The sequence below is a fragment of the Anolis carolinensis genome, chromosome 4, assembly GCF_035594765.1.
Source record: "Anolis carolinensis isolate JA03-04 chromosome 4, rAnoCar3.1.pri, whole genome shotgun sequence".
In the NCBI taxonomy this organism is placed as follows: Eukaryota; Metazoa; Chordata; class Lepidosauria; order Squamata; family Dactyloidae; genus Anolis; species Anolis carolinensis.
The window spans coordinates 250,557,214-250,576,026 of NC_085844.1; the positions used below are offsets into that span (position 1 = coordinate 250,557,214).

The 18,813-nt window shown below is 39.7% G+C and overlaps 1 protein-coding gene across 2 annotated transcripts in view; it reads left to right on the top strand.

Moving 5' to 3' along the window:
- The window catches only part of dnmt3b (DNA methyltransferase 3 beta), a 69,486-nt gene that overhangs the window by 29,194 nt on the left and 21,479 nt on the right, over nt 1-18,813 (top strand). For both annotated transcript variants that reach the window (XM_062977592.1, NM_001293127.1), the window contains 9 exon segments: nt 1,613-1,754; nt 3,082-3,131; nt 4,786-4,938; nt 8,075-8,212; nt 11,500-11,658; nt 13,182-13,289; nt 14,927-15,068; nt 16,343-16,480; nt 18,464-18,508. In XM_062977592.1, the coding sequence (XP_062833662.1) occupies nt 1,613-1,754; nt 3,082-3,131; nt 4,786-4,938; nt 8,075-8,212; nt 11,500-11,658; nt 13,182-13,289; nt 14,927-15,068; nt 16,343-16,480; nt 18,464-18,508 (1,075 nt within the window).

Consider the following 18,813-nt stretch of genomic DNA (forward strand, 5'->3'; position numbering starts at 1 on the left):
AGTCATAGAATCTAAGAATTGGAAGAGATTACAAGGGCCATCCAGATCAACACAGGCAGGAAGATCACAAAAGCACTCCCGACAGATGGCCATCCAGCCTCTGCTTAAAATCTTCCAGGGAAAGAGATTCTCCAGTTCCCACTGCTGAACAGTGCTATGTTTTCCAAGGACAGGTTAAGAACTGGACTCACTTGGAGTTGGAGCATTGAGGGGAAAACGTGGGGACCCTTCTACACTGCCATATAATCTAGATTATCAAAGCAGACAATCATGAGTTGCTGTGGGTTTTCAGGGCTGTATGGCTATGTTCCAGAAGCATTCCCTCCTGACGTTTCACCCACATCTATGGCAGGCATCCTCAGAAGTTGTGAAGTCTGTTGGAAACTAGACAAGTGGGGTTTATATATCTGTGGAATTATGTCCAGGGTGGGAGAAAGAACCGAGCTGTCTGGCCATGTCCCAGAAGCATTCTCTTCTGACGTTTCACCCACATCTATGGGGCAGGCATCCTCAGAGGTTGTGAGGTATTTTTGTAGTCAATATTTTCAATGCATTGTGATATTTTGGTGCTAAATTCATAAATACAGTAATTACTACATAGCATTACTGTGTAATGAACTACTTTTTCTGTCAAATTTGTTGTATAACATGATGTTTTGGTGCTTCATTTGTAAAATCATAACCTAATTTGATGTTTAATAGGCTTTTCCTTAATCTCTACTTATTATCCAACATATTCGCTTATCCAACGTTCTGCCGGCCTGTTTATGTTGGATAAATGAGACTCTACTGTATTATTAAAAGGATACATAAGCACATTTACATTGAAGAAGATGAGAATAATGATTTAATCAGAGTTAGACAGTCTTATCTTAGATTAGAGCTTGATGTAAATATTCAAAAACTTTTAACCTACTGATGCCTCGATTAATGTAATTTTTTGGTATTTATTTTTATTTCTGAAATTTCCCACCCTCGGCTTATACTTGAGTCAATGATTTCCCAATTTTTTTGTCGACATGGGAATGATTGTATATAGAGTTGTTTAAATGTAATTGAGTCATGGTTGTGCAATGTGTGTTGGAGATTGCATCATACACTGTGTGCTGCTTACTATGCCAGTGTGTAAAGGGGTTAACTTGGATTGCATCAGACAGCAGAGACAGAGATAAATAGCCCTCTGCTTCCTATCTTTTCTCTCTGTCCCTTCCCGAGTGTGCCTGCATGAGAGCTGTGTATCGTCTTGTGAGATTTCCGTTCGTAAGTAAACTTTTGATAGATAACTGAAGACTGCAGCATCGTTATTTATCCAGAGCTTCCTTGTCAGCGACTTCTGCTGCGTGTGTGCCTAGCAAACTGCTCTGACATTTTTGTGGTAAAATTAGATGCATCTGCTTATATTCGAGTCGGCTTATATTCGAGTATATACAGTAATTCAGCTTGACATCACTTTAACTGCCATGGCTCAGTGTTATGGAGGCATGGGAGTTGTAGTTTTACAAGGGCTTTAGCATCTCTGCCTTGGCAAACTACAAATAATAGGATTCCAGACTACTGAACCACCCATGATGTCAGATAGTTGACCAAACATCCTGGACGTCTCTCTTTGCAGGTTAACATGAAAAGGAAGAAGCGGGTTCTCAGTGATACGGACAGCGAAGACGAGGTGATCTTGATCAACATAAGCGACGACGAATCCGCCGAGGAGAAAGCCAATGCCAATCTGGATGTCAAAGGGAAGAGGAAGAAGCCAGGTAGACATAATAGCGGAGTAAAATGCTATCCCCGGTATCAATCTGCCAAATCAAGATTGCTTTTTAAAAAAATGTTTTCAATTTCCTTATTTTTAATCCACTTTATTCCTCTGTTATTGGGACTCAAGGCGGCTAACAATAAATATGAGGCGATGCAGGTTAAAACAGCGCAAATGCATTACAAGATGAATGCAATCTTTTAAATACTTTTTCTTTCGTTAAGTCATTAAACACGTTAAAATGTATTGTGCGTCGATGGCTTTAACAGGACATGTAGGTAAAAACATGCAAAAAGTTCGAGCACTGCAAAATAAGGTAATATTGGGGCGCATCTGTAATGTATTAATGCAATTGGACCTTACTTTATCTGCCCTGGCTCAATGATGTGGATCCTGGGAGTTGTAGTTTGGTGAAGCATCTGTGGAATCCTGGGAGTTGTAGTTTGGGCAAGCGTCTGTGGAGTCTTGGGTATTATAGTTTGGTGAAGCATCTGTGGAATCCTGGGAGTTGTAGTTTGGGCAAGCGTCTGTGGAGTCTTGGGTATTATAGTTTGGTGAAGCATCTGTGGAATCCTGGGAGTTGTAGTTTGGGGAAGCGTCTGTGGAGTCTTGGGTGTTGTATTTTGGGGAAGCATCTGTGGGATCCTGTGGGAATTGTAGTTTGATGAAGCATTGCGTAATTTTGAGAGTCGTAGTTTGTTGAGGAACCAGCCCTCTATCTGATACCCTGTTTCCCCTAAAATAAGATCCCCAGAAAATAAGACCTAGTAGAGGTTTTGCTGAATTGCTAAATATAAGGCCTCCCCTGAAAGTAAGACCTAGAAAAGTTTGTGTTTGGAAGCATGCCCACCGAACAGAATACCAGAGCATGCAGGATCGGTAAATGTACGTACCATAAAGTGTTGTACATGGAAATATTTTGGTAGTAACAAGAAATTCTTGATAGGATTCACAGTTTGTCTGGTTATGCTGGTTTATGATGACAACTACTGTACAGTATATAATAAATGTTCATTTTTTTGTTCAACAATAAATGTGAATTCTTCTACATGGAAAAATAAGACATCCCCTGAAAATAAGACCTAGAGCATCTTTGGGAGCAAAAATTAATATAAGACACTGTCTTATTTTCGGGGAAACACGGTACGACTCAAGAACTTGGAAAACTACAACTCCCAGGATTCCATAGCAATAAGCCACAGCAATTAAAGTCATTCTCTTCTGCATTAATTCTGCATTCTAGATGCACCCCAAATTGAGGTGTGAGAAGATATAGCAGGACATCCTTGATTTCTTCTAATTGAACTTAAATGTTTTCCTTTGTGCAGATGCTGACGATGCAGGGCAGTTGTCCCCCACGAGAGAGGAAGGGCAAGAGGTAGTATTTTCCGTGCATCAATCTTGCTGATTTCCCCAAAAAATATCCTTTATATGGGAGGAAACTCTTCCTGTTGTGCCGCATAGAAAGCTGGATATGGAATGTCCGTCCAGTCTTTCCAAGGGCTCCTTTGGTGCTGAATACTGGGACAATTACTACAACAGAAGCTTTGTTGGTGCAGAAAACGGATCACAATTGAAAAACACTGCAGCTGTTTTCTGGTGAGGTCCAGTACAACACAATCAATGGTACAATTTGGGCTACAAACAGAGTAGAGATGGAAGAGAACCCCCATTAGCGATGCTATCCCCTTCTACCAGGCAGGAAGACACAATCAAAGCACTCCTGACAGATGGCCATCCAGTCTCTGATTAAAAACCTCCAGAGAAGGAAGGCGATTCCACCACTCTCAGGCAGCAACAGATTCCACTCTCAAACAGCTCTTACTGTTAGTAATTTCTTCCTAATGTTCAAATGGAATTTCTTTTCCTGCAATATGAACCCATTGCTGCATGTCCTACTCTCCAGAGCAGCAGAAAACAACATTTCTCCATTTTCAATATAGCATCCTTCCTAATATTTAAACATGGCTCTCATGTCCTCTCTTAGCCTTTCCTCTACAAGCTGAACATCCTCAGCTCGTTTAGCCTCATTAAAAAGCATTTAAAAGGTTCTTTTATTTTGTTTACATTGAGACAAGAGTATTAGGCACTTTAAAGAGAAAGAAGTGAGACACACAGACTCTATAACTACATTGGGTACACAAACAACGGGAGTTACATTTTCATTCAACATTCTCACATATACAAACATTCACTTGTCATATGTATACATTGACATCTCTTTCTTCTCCTGGAGAAGAGAACCAAATGTAGGCCAGATTGCGTTCCCATTCTGCGAATGCACCATCTTCCTCTGTCTGCCACAATTTTTGGAATAGTAAAGTGTCTCTTATATAGCATATTTCTGCCGATGTTGTTCCAAAAAGTTGTAAAGGATTGAAAGTTGCTTTTCCCAGCTAAAACATTCTTACTCCCATCAGTTCCCGGACAGATTTTGACTTTTCTTCTTAAACGATGTTGGTTTTCCTTCTTAAGGAGCCTTGTGTTTCCTTCCTTAAAAGAGTCATTTTCTTTGATAATGTAAACATGTTGTTTTCCACCAAGAGTTGATCCTTTGTCTCCGGTCATCAGCAGTTCAGCAACTTTTAATTACACTTCAGCACTTCATGATTTTTTACCTTTGAGTTTTCCAGGCCTCAATCTTAGGATGGCATCTCTAGCCTCTATAGACCCCGACCATACACCTTTCATATCATTCCATTAAAACCATAAATTTTTATATTCATCACAATAACCTCTGAAACTTTTAGGACACAGGATTCTTATTCCAAGTAAAGAGGTCTGATCAAAGCAGAATATAGTGGGACTGACTTCCCTCGATCTAGAGACACTACTATTGATGTAGCCGAGAATTATGTTAGCTTTTTCAGCTGCTGCATCACACACTTCACTCATGTTCAGCTTGTGGTCTCCAAAGACCCCTTTCATGTGGACTATCTCCAACACATCCTATATCTGCATTTGATTTCATGTCATGCCATACATTTTTCCTTGCTGAAGTTCATGTTGTTAGTCTTGGTTTTCCTCTCCAGATTCGAACCCGTGGGAATGCCGGCTGGGAGAACTGCTTACGCCAGAAGCCCCCTCCCCGCATCGTCTTCCAGGCAGGACCCGCCTCGCAGGACAAGAAGAGCAAGGACGACGTGGAGAGCGTGGAGAGCTTCAAGGAAAGGCACAAGATCAGGGTGAGGCTCCCATTGGGAAATTATAACTTATGGGCTGCCTGTGGGCATTTTTCTGGGCAGGGGAGGCACATCACATCCCTTTAAATATGTTTTTGGCCAAAACATTGCCCAGAAAAATAATCCCAGGGAGCAAACACAAATAGAAAAGTTGATAGTTGTGGGGGGTTGGCACTATCTTTTCCCAGACTTTAAAAATTGTGTGTTTTTGTCTGAAACAGGATGTGACTGTCGGGAATTAATACTTTGCGGAAGCAACTATTAATTCCAGTTAAGGTCTCTTCTATATTGCCAGATTATCAAGGTAGATAATCCACATTATCTGCTTTGAACTGGGCTGAGTCTACACTGCCATATAATCCAGTTCAAAGCAGATAATTTGGATTTTACATGGCAGTGTAGAAGGGGCCGAAGGAACCAGGTTTCCCAAAACACACTTGTAGTGATCTTCTACTCAAACAACAACAACAATAATAAAACTTTATTTCTAGACCATTCTCTCTCCCCAAAGGGACTCATGGCAGTTAACATAATATCAAAAGTATAAAATGACAGTAACATAAACATTATAACAAAAATTCCACAGTAGAAAAACAATAAATTTAAACATGACAGTTGTTCTTTCTCAAATAAGCAGGAAGACTTTTCTTTCTTTATTGTTGCAACAGTAGACAAGGTATATACAAAATATATAAACGTTACAGCTCCTACTCACAATAACAATTCTCCAGCACGCTCTCCAAACTACCCTCATCAAACTTACTCAGCATAACTACAACCTATATGCTACTCCCATTGTATTAACTACCACACTCTAATTACAGTGGCCTAATTCTTTTAAAGGTGGTTAGGCCTGAGGTATTAACTCTGCTATCACTTAGAAAATGCCAGGTAATTTCCAAATCCTGACACCCCTTTCATTTTTAAGCTCCTAAACAGATACATACACAATTTAAGCACAGTACAGTTTCAATTGTACCACCACCAAAAACATTTACAACACAGATTTGGTTACACATGTACCACTATCACTTCTGATTCCATCACATCCCTTTTTCAGCTGCAGGGTTGCAAATGGTATCAGAGTAATTCGCAGCGTAGCAGCAGTTGTATGTTGTCAATGGAGCGCAGAAACGAAGAGATGTCAGAAACGATGTTAAAAATATATACAAAGCTTTACTTTACAAGACAAAACAGAATTGCAGACGAACACAGACTTGGCTTTCACTCTAGACAGACACCAACTCAGAACAGAGCAAGATCTCAACTGACGCAATCAGTAATGTACAAACACACTTGAGTCTGGATACTCCCAAGGTTCCAGCCACACATCAAGGTCAACACAGCTTCTCAGTCATTAACTCTTTACAGACTAGAGCATACTCTGGATGATGCAACCTGTATGCAATACATGCCAGACACAAATTTCATTTGAACACTACTAATACACAAATCCCACATTAACAAATGGGCACCTTGGCACCACTGCAGACACTTGTATTTCGTGATTTACAGCTTTTCCCAGTGTTTGTGTGCATTTCACAATTGAGTTTGTCCATTCTAGAAATTTGACTTGTGCATTCCACAAATTCAGTTTATGCATCCTGCAACGTGGCTTGTTCTCAAACTTTCATGAGGAAGATCAATGATGTTCCGATACGCTTTTGAGTGAACAATCCCGACAGATACCCAGATTGTTTACAATGTCTTATTGCACTTTATCTCTTTTCCTCATTTTTATAGGCTGTCAGTGTTTTAATAAGATTGTCCCTTCGCCCTTTCCTGATCGCCTTTATATTATTTATGAGCTCTAGCCAGAGTTCTTCATAAGTTTTTTTCTCTGCACATGTATTTTATGTCTAGGGTTTTAAAGCATTTGATGTGTTTTATGTCATTTTATGTTTATTTTGTCATATTATTTTAATTCATGGATTGTGTTTTTACCTATGTTGATGTTGCGCTCATCCCTATGTAAGCTACCCCGAGTCCCTTTGGGCAGATGGAGTCAGGATATAAAAATAAAGTTGTTATTATTATTATTATTATTATTATTATTATTATTATTATTATTATTATTAACTGGTTGTGTAATGTTGGGTAGAGTTGGATTGTAATGTGCACAGATGTTGTGTTTTGTGTTCATGGCACTCTGCAAATCTTCTTGGTGTGTTCCACAGTCTGGCTTCTGCATTCCACAAATGAAATGCATACTCGGATGAGTAATTATGGATAGGGTTGGATTGCAATGTGCAAAAACATTGTGGTTTGTGGCAAGGACACTGCATTCAAGAAATCTGGTTTGTGCATTCCTCAAAGTGGTGTATGCATTCTGCAAAGTGGTTTGTACATTCTGCAAAGTGGTTTTGCACATTCTGCAAAAGTGGTTTGTGCATTCTGCAAAGTGGTTTGTGCATTCTGCAAAGTGGTTTGTGCATTCTGCAAAGTGGTTTGTGCCATCTGCAAAGTAGTTTTGCACATTCTGCAAAATAGTTTTGCGCATTCTGCAAAGTGGTTTGTGCATTCTGCAAAGTACTCTGCGCATTCTGCAAAGTGGTTTACACATTCTGCAAAGTGGTGTGTGCATTCAGTGGTTTGTGCATTCCTCAAAGTGGTTTGCGCATTCTGCCAAGTGGTTTTGTACATTCTGCAAAGTGGTTTGTGCATTCCTCAAAGTGGTGTGTGCATTCCTCAAAGTGGTTTGCATATTCTGCCAAGTGGTTTTGCGCATTTTGCAAAGTGGTTTGTGCATTCCTCAAAGTGGTGTGTGCATTCCTCAAAGTGGTTTGCATATTCTGCCAAGTGGTTTTGCGCATTCTGCAAAGTGGTTTTGCACATTCTGCAAAGTGGTTTGTGCAGTCCTCAAAGTGGTGTGTACATTCCACAAAGTGGCTTGCACATTCTGCCAAGTGGTTTGCGCAATCTGCAACCCGGCTTCTGCATTCCTCCTTATTCTAATCTTAATGAGGAGGATCAGGAGAAACTGGATGAGTAATTATAGATAAAGCCGTATTATAATGTGCAAAGATGCCTTGTTTTGTGCTGGAGGTGCATCCCTCTTTGTTCCCTCGTGCCTTCTTGTCCATTTTTCCTAGTTAAGTCTCGGCTGAAGTCCATTTCCTTTGCTTTTCCTCCCGATTAGTATTCCAGGAGGATCTCCAGAAACGGGCCCATCAATTTCTCAGAGGACGAGCTCAGCGAGTCCAGCCGTGTCGGCAGCAACGGGATCCCCAACGGAAATCATGATCCTGGGCTTCTGAGAGGTTGTAAAGAATACCAGGTAAAACGGTATCCCCTATAATTAAGAACGTTTTGGAATATTTTCAAGCCACAAATGGTGGAATCCATGGATGCTGAACTGGCTGCTGAACTTGCTAATTGAAAGGTTGACAGTTTGAGTGGGGTGAGCTCTCGCCGTTAGCCCTACCTTCTGCCAACCTAGCAGTTCGAAAACATGCAAATGTGAGTAGATCAATAGGTACCGCTCCAGCGGGACGGTAACGGCGTTCCATGCAGTCATGTTGTTATATGACCTCAGAGGTGTCTCCAGACGATGCTGGCTCTTAGAAATGGAGGTGAGCACCAGAAGCTGGGGCTAACAATGGGAGCTCACCCCCCCCCCCACTCCCTGTCTTTGAACCGCCGATCTTTTGGTCAGAAAGTTCAGCAGCTCAGTGGGTTAATCGTTGCGCCACTGATGGCCTTATTATTATTATTATTATTATTATTATTACAGTAGAGTCTCACTTATCCAACACTCGCTTATCCAACATTCTGGATTATCCAACGCATTTTTGTAGTCAATGTTTTCAATATATCGTGATATTTTGGTGCTAAATTCATAAATACAGTAATTACTACATAGCATTACTGCGTATTGAACTGCTTTTTCTGCCAAATTTGTTGTCTAACATGATGTTTTGGTGCTTCATTTGTAAAATCATAACCTAATTTGATGTTTAATAGGCTTTTCCTTAATCCCTCCTTATTATCCAACATATTTGCTTATCCAACATTCTGCCGGCCCGTTTATGTTGGATGAGTGAGACCCTACTGTATTATTATATTTATTTATACCCTGCTTTATTTCTCCCGAAAGGGACTCAAAAAAGCATCTTAGCATAAATGCATTAGCATACAGTTTAAAAATATTAGACATGCAAACATTAAAAAAGGATTAAATGTGAACAGTGTTCATAAATTCCCAGTTAAAAACTATTAAAACATATTGAAAACACAGAGCTGGAAGGGACCGTGAAGGCCATCCAGTCCAACCCGCTTCTGCTATGATGGAATTAATGAATAATTTTCTTTTCCAATTTTATGCACAGAAAATGCACAGGATGAAAGATAATATTTATATCCTGCTTCATCTCTCTGATGAAAAGAGACCCAAAAACAATACAATATGCAATTAAAAACCCTAGAAAACATCCAAACGCCAAAATAGGATCAAACATTGGAACAATTGGATAATTAGGACCATTAACACCATTTAAAACCCATTCATATACCATTTGAAACAAATCTGGAAGATGAATTAGGAGCAGCAAAGGAGAGGCATGAAAAGGTAGGAAAATATACATCAGGTTTTTCAAGAATGCATTGCTTTAGTTGAGTGGTTTCACATAAAGTTGGGGCAGAGTCTGCAAACAGAGCCAAGGGATCAGAGCCGGGCAAGAGCTTGACCGCTCTTTGAATCTTGACCTCTGGCACCGGAGGTCAAGAGAGGCCGCCCGGCCGCATTCCTCGGTAGCGTTTGTTGGTTTAACTAAGTAAACTAAGGGGGAAACCCTCAAAGTTGCATGAGGCCAAAAGGGGATCTATCTAGGGCAGTGATTCCAGCCATGAAAACTCACAGCAACCCAGTGATTCCGGCCATGAAAACTCACAGCAACTCAGTGATTCTGGCCATTAAAACTCACAGTAACCCAGTGATTCTGGTCATGAAAACTTGCATTAACCCAGTGGTTCCAGTCATGAAAACTCACAGTAACCCAGTGATTTCAGCCATGAAAACTCACAGTAACCAAGTGATTCTGGTCAGGAAACTCACAATGACCCAGTGGTTCCGGTCATGAAAACTCACAGTAACCCAGTGATTTCAGCCATGAAAACTCACAGTAACCAAGTGGTTCTGGTCATGAAAACTCACAGCAACCCAGTGGTTCCGATCATGAAAACTTACAATAACCCAGTGATTCTGGTCATAAAAACTTGGATTAACTCAGTGATTCTGGCCATGAAACTCACAGTAACCCAGTGATTCTGGTCATGAAGCTCACAGCAACCCATTGGTTCTGGTCATGAAAACTCACAGTAAACCAGTGATTTCGGCCATGAAAACTCACACTAACCCAGTGATTTCGGCCATGAAAACTCACAGTAACCCAGTGATTTCGGCCATGAAAACTCACAGTAACCCAGTGATTCTGGTCATGAAAACTCACATTAAACTAGTGGTTCCAGTCATGAAACCTCACAATAACCGAGTGATTTCAGCCATGAAAACTCGCACTTACCCAGGAATTCCAGCCATGAAAACTCACAGTAACCCCGTGATTTCAGCAATGAAAATTCACAGCAACCTAGTGATTTCAACCATGAAAGCCTTCAACAACACAATGATTAGATTTGTTGTTGTGTGCCTTCTGGCTGTTTCAAACTTAGGGCAATCCTATCTTGAAAAGAAGACGAGGATGATGATTATATTTATTGATACCCTGCTTTATCTCTCCCAAAGGAGAATCAGAGCAGCTTAACATAAAAGCATGAGCATAGAATTTAAAATATATGAATATGCTAAACACAATTAAATGTAAACAGTATTACAAATTCACAGTTAAAATCCACTTAAAACATATCCAAAGTTAAAAGTTGTCGATGATAATGATGCTACTTGTCTCTTCTCATGGCTTGGTTCTTAAAGACTTATTAATGGCTGGACATGACTGTGGTCTTTTCCATTGTATCTCTTTATTTAATTTAAATCTTATTTTACAGTGCAGTGTCCAAAGCATGATATACATTTACCTTTCAACCTTTGTGTTGCTGCTGCTGATCATTGCAGTGGCCCATGAATAATAGCATTAAATATTTGCAATTGGAGGATGGTGATGTTGGTGATGTTGGTGATGTTGGTGATGATGGTGATGATGGTGATGTTGGTGATGATGGTGATGATGGTGATGATGGTGATGGTGATGTTGGTGGTGATGGTGATGTTGGTGGTGATGGTGATGTTGGTGGTGATGGTGATGTTGGTGGTGATGGTGATGTTGGTGATGCTGGTGATGTTGGTGGTGATGGTGATGTTGGTGATGTTGGTGATGATGGTGATGATGGTGATGTTGGTGATGATGGTGATGATGGTGGTGATGGTGGTGATGGTGATGGCGGTGAGGAGGATGGTGATGATGGTTATGTTGGTGACAATGGTGATGATGGTGGTGATGGTGGTGATGGTGGTGGCGGTGAGGATGGTGGTGATGGTGATGTTGGTGATGTTGATGATGATGGTGATGATGGTGATGGTCATGTTCTCTTTCATCTCCATTTGGTTCACAGGACGGGAAGCCCTTCCAAATGGGAGAGCTGGTCTGGGGGAAGATCCGGGGCTTTGCTTGGTGGCCGGCCATTGTCGTCACCTGGAAGTCCACCTCCAACCGCCCGGCGGCTCCTGGCATGCGGTGGGTCAAATGGTTCGGCGATGGGATGTTTTCGGAGGTCAGTGGAAGAGTTTTTTTTCTTATTTTGAGTAAGAAATAATATGGAGTACTTTATAGTTTTTACTTTTTTAGTGTTACCCGTTCCTCCTAATTGGTGGCATAAGGTGCAGAAAGAACCAGTATTGTCCCATGCAAATATAAACTGAGTTACACAGTCTTAGAAGTACGTGATGAGAAAACAACAACAAGGGTTTCCCGGGTGTTTATGATCCTTGTTTTAGGAGAAGTATTCCCTCTTCAGGTTTCTTTCTTCCCTCTTCATGTGTTTGAAATAGTATCTTCCAAAACTTTAGAAACTAAATTTTAAGAGACAACATAATTGATATGGTGTTACCAGCACCCAGTAACAACACCCAGTAACAGGTGTTTTGTACTTCAACTCCCACAATTCCTAACAGCTGGTAGGAGGAGGTGGGGAAAGCCGATGGCATGTTCCCAGGAAGAGAGAATGAGAAGACACGTAACTGGCGAGAGCTCAGGAAAGCTCTCGCCAGCCGCATGTTTCTATCTCAGCCCTCCTCAGTCTGGGGATGAGCGCCGGTAAAGGAAAGGGCGTTTGGCCATTAGGCATATTTATGCCCTCACTTTCAATGATTTTTCCTTTCTTCAGTGCCACTGTCGAACATTTGTACAAACCAAACGCCATACTGATATCAGTGCTAAAAATTCGGACAGTGTTAGTCAGAGACTGGATTTCAGTTTCAGTTTTCCCATACAGCTTCAGGTCATCCATGTATATCAGATGCGAAATTTTGTGAGATTTCATAGATGTGGACTCAAAGTGGCTTACATTAAAATGCATTCCAGTACAGTTCAAAACCTACAGATACAAACATTAAAACAGAATTAAATGTCATTTCTATTACATAATTCAGGTAGATTCTATGAAAACATATTCAAAACTAAAAACCACAGCAGCCCCTGACTTGATCTTGAAAACCGTCTCTTTTAAAAGTTGCTGTTTGAACACTTGATATAATCCAGCATTGTGCATTCTCTATACAAGAGGCTTACTTTGTACAGAGACAGTATTTGTTATAAGCAATTCTCCTTGTTTTCATGTGGTTACATTTCGATTATGTTTTCTTTTTTAATGAGGAATAATCTTGACAATATAGCTTGTTTATTTCCACGTTTCTTGTTATTTGGTAACATTCATTTGTGTGAAGAACCAATGCTTGCAGTGCTTTGATTTGGGATAGCCCATCAATGCTTAATTGTTTGCTTTTTATAAAATCTTGTGATTATTATTTTTGGATACTTCAAATGCAGTTTAATTTTTTTTCTGCTTTGTGGCCAAATCCATCTTGCATTAATCTAGCAATCTCACTTTTATGCGCTTCTCGTGTTTTTGTTCATGTTTTATCAAACTGTTTATCGATATGTTTTATTGACTTGTTTTACTTTGATGTGTTTTTATGATGTCTGTTTTTCTGGGCCGGGTCCCTTTGGGGAGATGGTGGTAGGGTATAAAAAATAGTTATTTATTATTTAATGTCTTTTTTCCTCTTTCTGCTCCAGGTCTCTGCTGACAAACTGGTGGGCTTGGTGAATTTCCGAGACCATTTCAACTCTTCCACGCTTCAGAAGATGGCTTCCTACCGACAAGCCATTCTTCATGTTTTGGAGGTAAGAAGTGAAAGAGTGAAGGAAAATGAAGATAAAATGTTTTTCTTAATGAGTACGGCTGCAAGACTAGTTCTAGCCAAAGTTTGGAAACAAAAAAAATGTACCCACTACAGATGAATGGATTATAAAATTGCTGGATTTAATACAAATGGACATTCTGACACAGAAATTAAGTGATGGGAAAAAAGAAAGACTGGACAGGCTTCAGAGATTTTATTCAAAAAAGTGGAAATACATTCACAATAAACCTATCTGACGCATGAAGACAAAAACTTCTTGAGAGTCAACTGGAAAAGAAAATGAATAAAAACCAAACAAAACTCCTCAAGAGGACAATGGGAAGTTTTTATATATACAGTAGAGTGTCACTTATCCAAGCTTCTGGATTATCCAAGCCATTTTTGTAGTCAAAGTTTTCAATATATCGTGATATTTTGGTGCTAAATTTGTAAATACAGTAATTACAACATAACATTACTGTGTATTGAACTACTTTCTCTCTCAAATTAGTTGTATAACATGATGTTTTGGTGCTTAATTTGTAAAATCATAACCTAATTTGGTGGTATGGGAAATAAAGTATTGAGGAATTGGTGGTAGTGAAGGTAAAGGGTAAAGGTTTTCCCCTGTAGAGTAAAATCTCACTTATCCAACATTCACTTATCCAAAGTTCTGGATTATCCAACGCAGTCTGCCTTTTAGTAGTCAATGTTTTTGTAGTCAGTGTTTTAAATTCATTTCATTAAATTCATGTGATATTTCAAAGCAGATAATATAAGATTATAAATGGGTTATATAGCTGTGTGGAAGGGCCTTGAGTTTACACTGCCATATAATCCAGTTCAAATCTGCTAATCTGTATTTTATAGGCAGTGTGGAAAAGGCCTAAGTGAGGCCTACCTCTGCCTGTCCCCTGGGCTGAGTGGGTTGCTAGGAGACCAAGTGGGCGGAGCTTAGCCTTCTAACTGGCAGCAATTGGATAAAAACAATTATTCCTCTCCCTCTAATTAGGACTTTATTTTTGTTTTCTTTTTGTTTTATGAACGTAGAGGCATGGATGAGGGGTTGTGCTGCCAAGTTTAGTGTTTCTGGGATGTGTAGTTTTGTTGTTTTGTCCTAGGCTGAAATTTCATTACCCTTTTATATATATAGACTAGCTTTGCCTGGCCATGCATTGCTGTGGTTTATGGGAATCCTTTGTTGGCCTGATGGAATAGCAGTGGATAGCCTTGCAGTCTCAAAGCCTGGCCGTTTTCTGGAGTAGCTGGAGCTTTTTGTTGTATGAACGTAGAGGCATGGATGAGGGATTTTGCTGCCAAGTTTAGTGTTTCTGGGATGTGTAGTTTTGTTGTTTTGTCCTAGGCCGAAATTTCATTACCCTTTTATATATATAGATATATATGTGTGTGTGTGTAATGTGCATAATTCCCATGGAGTAAACAACAAAACCGCTGGACCAAATCACACCAAATTCGCCACAAAAGACATTAGTCATCCAATCAATCTGCATGTGGCAGCAAAAATGGCTAGGCGTGTCAGTGCTGACACGCGTGTCATAGGTTGGCCATCACTGGACTCTCCACTTTGGGATGTGTTTTGGGGTGATGCTTTTGGTAAGGATTTGCTCTTCCCGGCAGGTGGCAAGCAGCCGATGCGGCAAGACTTTTCCGAGCAATGCCGGGGACTCCATTGAAGAGAAGCTGAAGCCCATGGTGGAGTGGGCACTCAATGGCTTCAAACCCACTGGAGGCAAAGGACTGAAGCCACCCAAGGGGGAAGGTAGGAAGTTTGCCTTCACATCAGGGCGTTCCTCTAACCTTTCGGTGGAATCTCTTTTTCCTAAGTTTGAACCCATTGCTCCACTGTGTCCTAGTCTCCAGAGCAGCAGAAAACAAGTACCGTATATACTTGAGTATAAGCCAACCCAAAAATAACCCGAGGCACCAAATTTTACCACAAAAAACTGGGAAAACATTGACTCAAGTATAAGCCAAGGGTGGGAAATACAGCAGCTATTGGTAAATTTCAAAATAAAAATGGATACCAATAACATTAAATTAATTGAGGTATCATGTTTTTGAATACAGTAGAGTCTCACTTATCCGAGATTCACTTATCCAAGGTTCTGGATTATCCAAGGCATTTTTGTAGTCAATGTTTTCAATATATCATGATATTTTGGTGCTAAATTTGTAAATACAGTAATTACATAACATTACTGCGTATTGAACTACTTTTCCTGTCAAATTTGTTGTATAACATGATGTTTAGTTCTTAATTTGTAAAATCGTAACCTAATTTGATGTTGAGTAGGCTTTTCCTTAATCCCTCCTTATTATCCAAAATATTTGCTTATCCAAGGCTCTGCCGGCCCATTTAGCTTGGATAAGTGAGACTCTCCTGTATTTTAAAAACCCACCAAATCAAGATAGTAAATAGGGAAAACTACTCAGAAGCAAACAATCAAGGTTTGTTGAACACCTCTCAAACAGAGGATGCCTCCAGGCAATAAAGGCCAGGCTGCCTCTATGCAGACACCTCACTGATTGACTTTGCAAACTTCATGGCTACCTAAATGCTAATCAAGCTTGCTAATTGCAACAGACAAGGGTTCTTTCTTCCACTCTGGATATTCCACAGATATATACACTCCACTTGCTTCATTGCCGAGAGAACCTCTGAAGATGCCATTAGTCACAGATGCAGGTGAAACATTAGGAGAGAATGCTGCTGGACCATAGCCAGAAAGCCCGAGAAACTCACAGCAATCCCATCATTCCGGCCATGAAAGCCTTTGACAATACATTCATGGTTTCCTTTGACCATTTTGGTCACCTTTCTCTGGGCACATCATCTTCTTGTCCATCTCTGGGCAGATATGGGCAGACTTGGGGCCTCCAGGTATTTTGGACTTCAACTCCCACAATTTCTATCAGCCTCCCGGCTGTTAGAAATTATGGGAGTTGGAAGTCCAAAACACCTGGAGGAAAGGCTGAAGTTGACCCATATCTGCTGTAGTAAATGTGGGTCATTTATGTCCTTTTCTGTGGCAGAGGATGTTGACCAAGAAGACAAGAGCAGCGTGGAAGAGGTGGTGGTCGTCCTTGAACCATCCCCACCACCAAAGCGGGTCAAGACGGCCGTCTGCAATGGGAACGGCAAGGAGCAGTCGGAGGAGAACCAAAGCCGAGGTAACAGACGTGTCTGTGTGTGATTGTGTCTCCCACACCTGTATTGCTTCTTCTGCTCTGTCCTCTTTTCTTTCTCTTGTCGACAACAATGGAATGGATGGTCTCGGACTCTCCGTTTTTGGAAGACTTTCATCACAGGCTGGATGGTGACATCTTTTGGGGATGCTGTATTGGCATATTCCTAAATGGCATGGGGTGGACTAGATGGCCTTTGGGGGTCCCTTCTCATTCTATGATTCCCTGGCTCTTGTCTGATAGAACAGTGGTATGAAACTGAAAGTATAATACAACAATACAATCTGAATGGTACCCTGTTTCCCCTAAAATTAGACATCCCCAGAAAATAAGACCTAGTAGATGTTTTGCTGAATTGCTAAATATAAGGCCTCCCCCGAAAGTAAGACCTAGCAAAGTTTTTGTTCGGAAGCATGCCCGCCGAACAGAACACCAGATCATACAGGTTTGGTAAATGTATGTACCATAGATTGTTGTACATGGAAATAATGGTAGTAACAAGAAATTCTTGATAGGATTCACAGTTTGTCTGGTTATGCTGGTTTGTAATGACAACTACTGTACAGTATATAATAAATGTTCCTTTTTTTGTTCAACAATAAATGTGAATTCTTCTTCATGGAAAAATAAGACATCCCCTGAAAATAAGACCTAGAGCATCTTTGGGAGCAAAAATTAATATAAAACATGTCTTATTTTCGGGGAAACACGGTATATGTCCCAGAGCTTTGTATGGATATGTGAACATACAGATAAGGGTAGACTTTATTTTTTCCAGTGCAAGGTGCAATGACAGTGTCACTTGTATACGAGTCTCTAAATAAATAAGTTACTGTATATACTCGAGTATAAGCCTAATTTTTCAGCCCTTTTTTAAAGGCTGAAAAAGCCCCCCTCGGCTTATACTCGGGTGAGGGTCCTGGTTGGCTTATATTTCGGTCAGCTTATACTCAAGAATATATGATACATTTATTATTTTTCTCTATTATTATTGGTATTATTACATTTATTATTTTTCTCTATTATTGTTGCTACTATTACATTTATTTTACTCTATTTGTATGTTTATTAATACATTTATTATTTCACTCTGATCTTATTATTATTATTACATTTACAGTAGAGTCTCACTTATCCAAGCTAAACGGGCCGGCAGAAACATGGATAAGCAAATATCTTGGATAACAAGGAGGGATTAAGGAAAAGCCTATTAAACATCAAATTAGATTATGATTTTACAAATTAAGCACCAAAACATCATGTTATACAACAAATTGGACAGAAAAAGTAGTTCAATACGCAGTAATGTTATGTTGTAATTACTGTATTTACGAATTTATCACCAAAATATCACAATATATTGAAAACATTGACTACAAAAATGGCTTGGATTATCCAGAGGCTTGGATAAGCGAGGCTTGGATAAGTGAGACTCTACTGTACTATTTTACTCTATTTATTATTACATGTATTATTCTCCTGTATTTATTATTATTATTATTATTATTATTATTATTATTATTATTACGTGTATTATTTTACTCTATTATTATCAAAAGTATGCGTAAGCACATTTTCACTGAAGAAGATGAGAATGATTTGATCAGAGTTGGACAGTCTTATCTTAAATTTGAGCTGCATGTAAATATTCAAAAACATTTAACCTACTGATGCCTCAATTAATGTAATTTTATTGGTCCTGTATTTTTATTTCTGAAATTTACCACTCGGCTTATACTTGAGTCAATGGTTTCCCAGTTTTTTTGTGGTAAAATTAGGTGCCTCGGCTTATATTCGGGTCGGCTTATACTCGAGTATATACGGTAAATAGTGGAGAGGTAGAATTCTGTATATCACTTTTAATTGATCCAGCGGTTGTACTGTATTTGCAACATGGTACATTATTTGCACAATAGTCCCAATTTCTATGTCCTCCGCTCATTTTCCTTCTTACCAATTTCTTTCCAGAGCGGATGCTTTCTGAAGTCAGGAATAACAAGAAGAGCCTTGAAGGTAAAGTCACCCTTTGGCATCAAAATACACATCTGTCTTGTTAGTTCTATTATTATTATTATTATTATTATTATTATTATTATTATTATTATTATTATTATTTTATTATGACACAGCAAACAAGATAGACATGCTGGATTTCGTATCACAAAATCACAAGTCGAACACGTCCCAAGTGTCTAGGACTGTGTGATGTATTTTCGGATGATGCGTGCAGATCCCAGTAGGGTGGCCTTTTGCAGTTGGCAGATCGTAATGTTGTCAATGTCTATTGTTTCCAAATGCCGGCTGAGATCTTTTGGCAC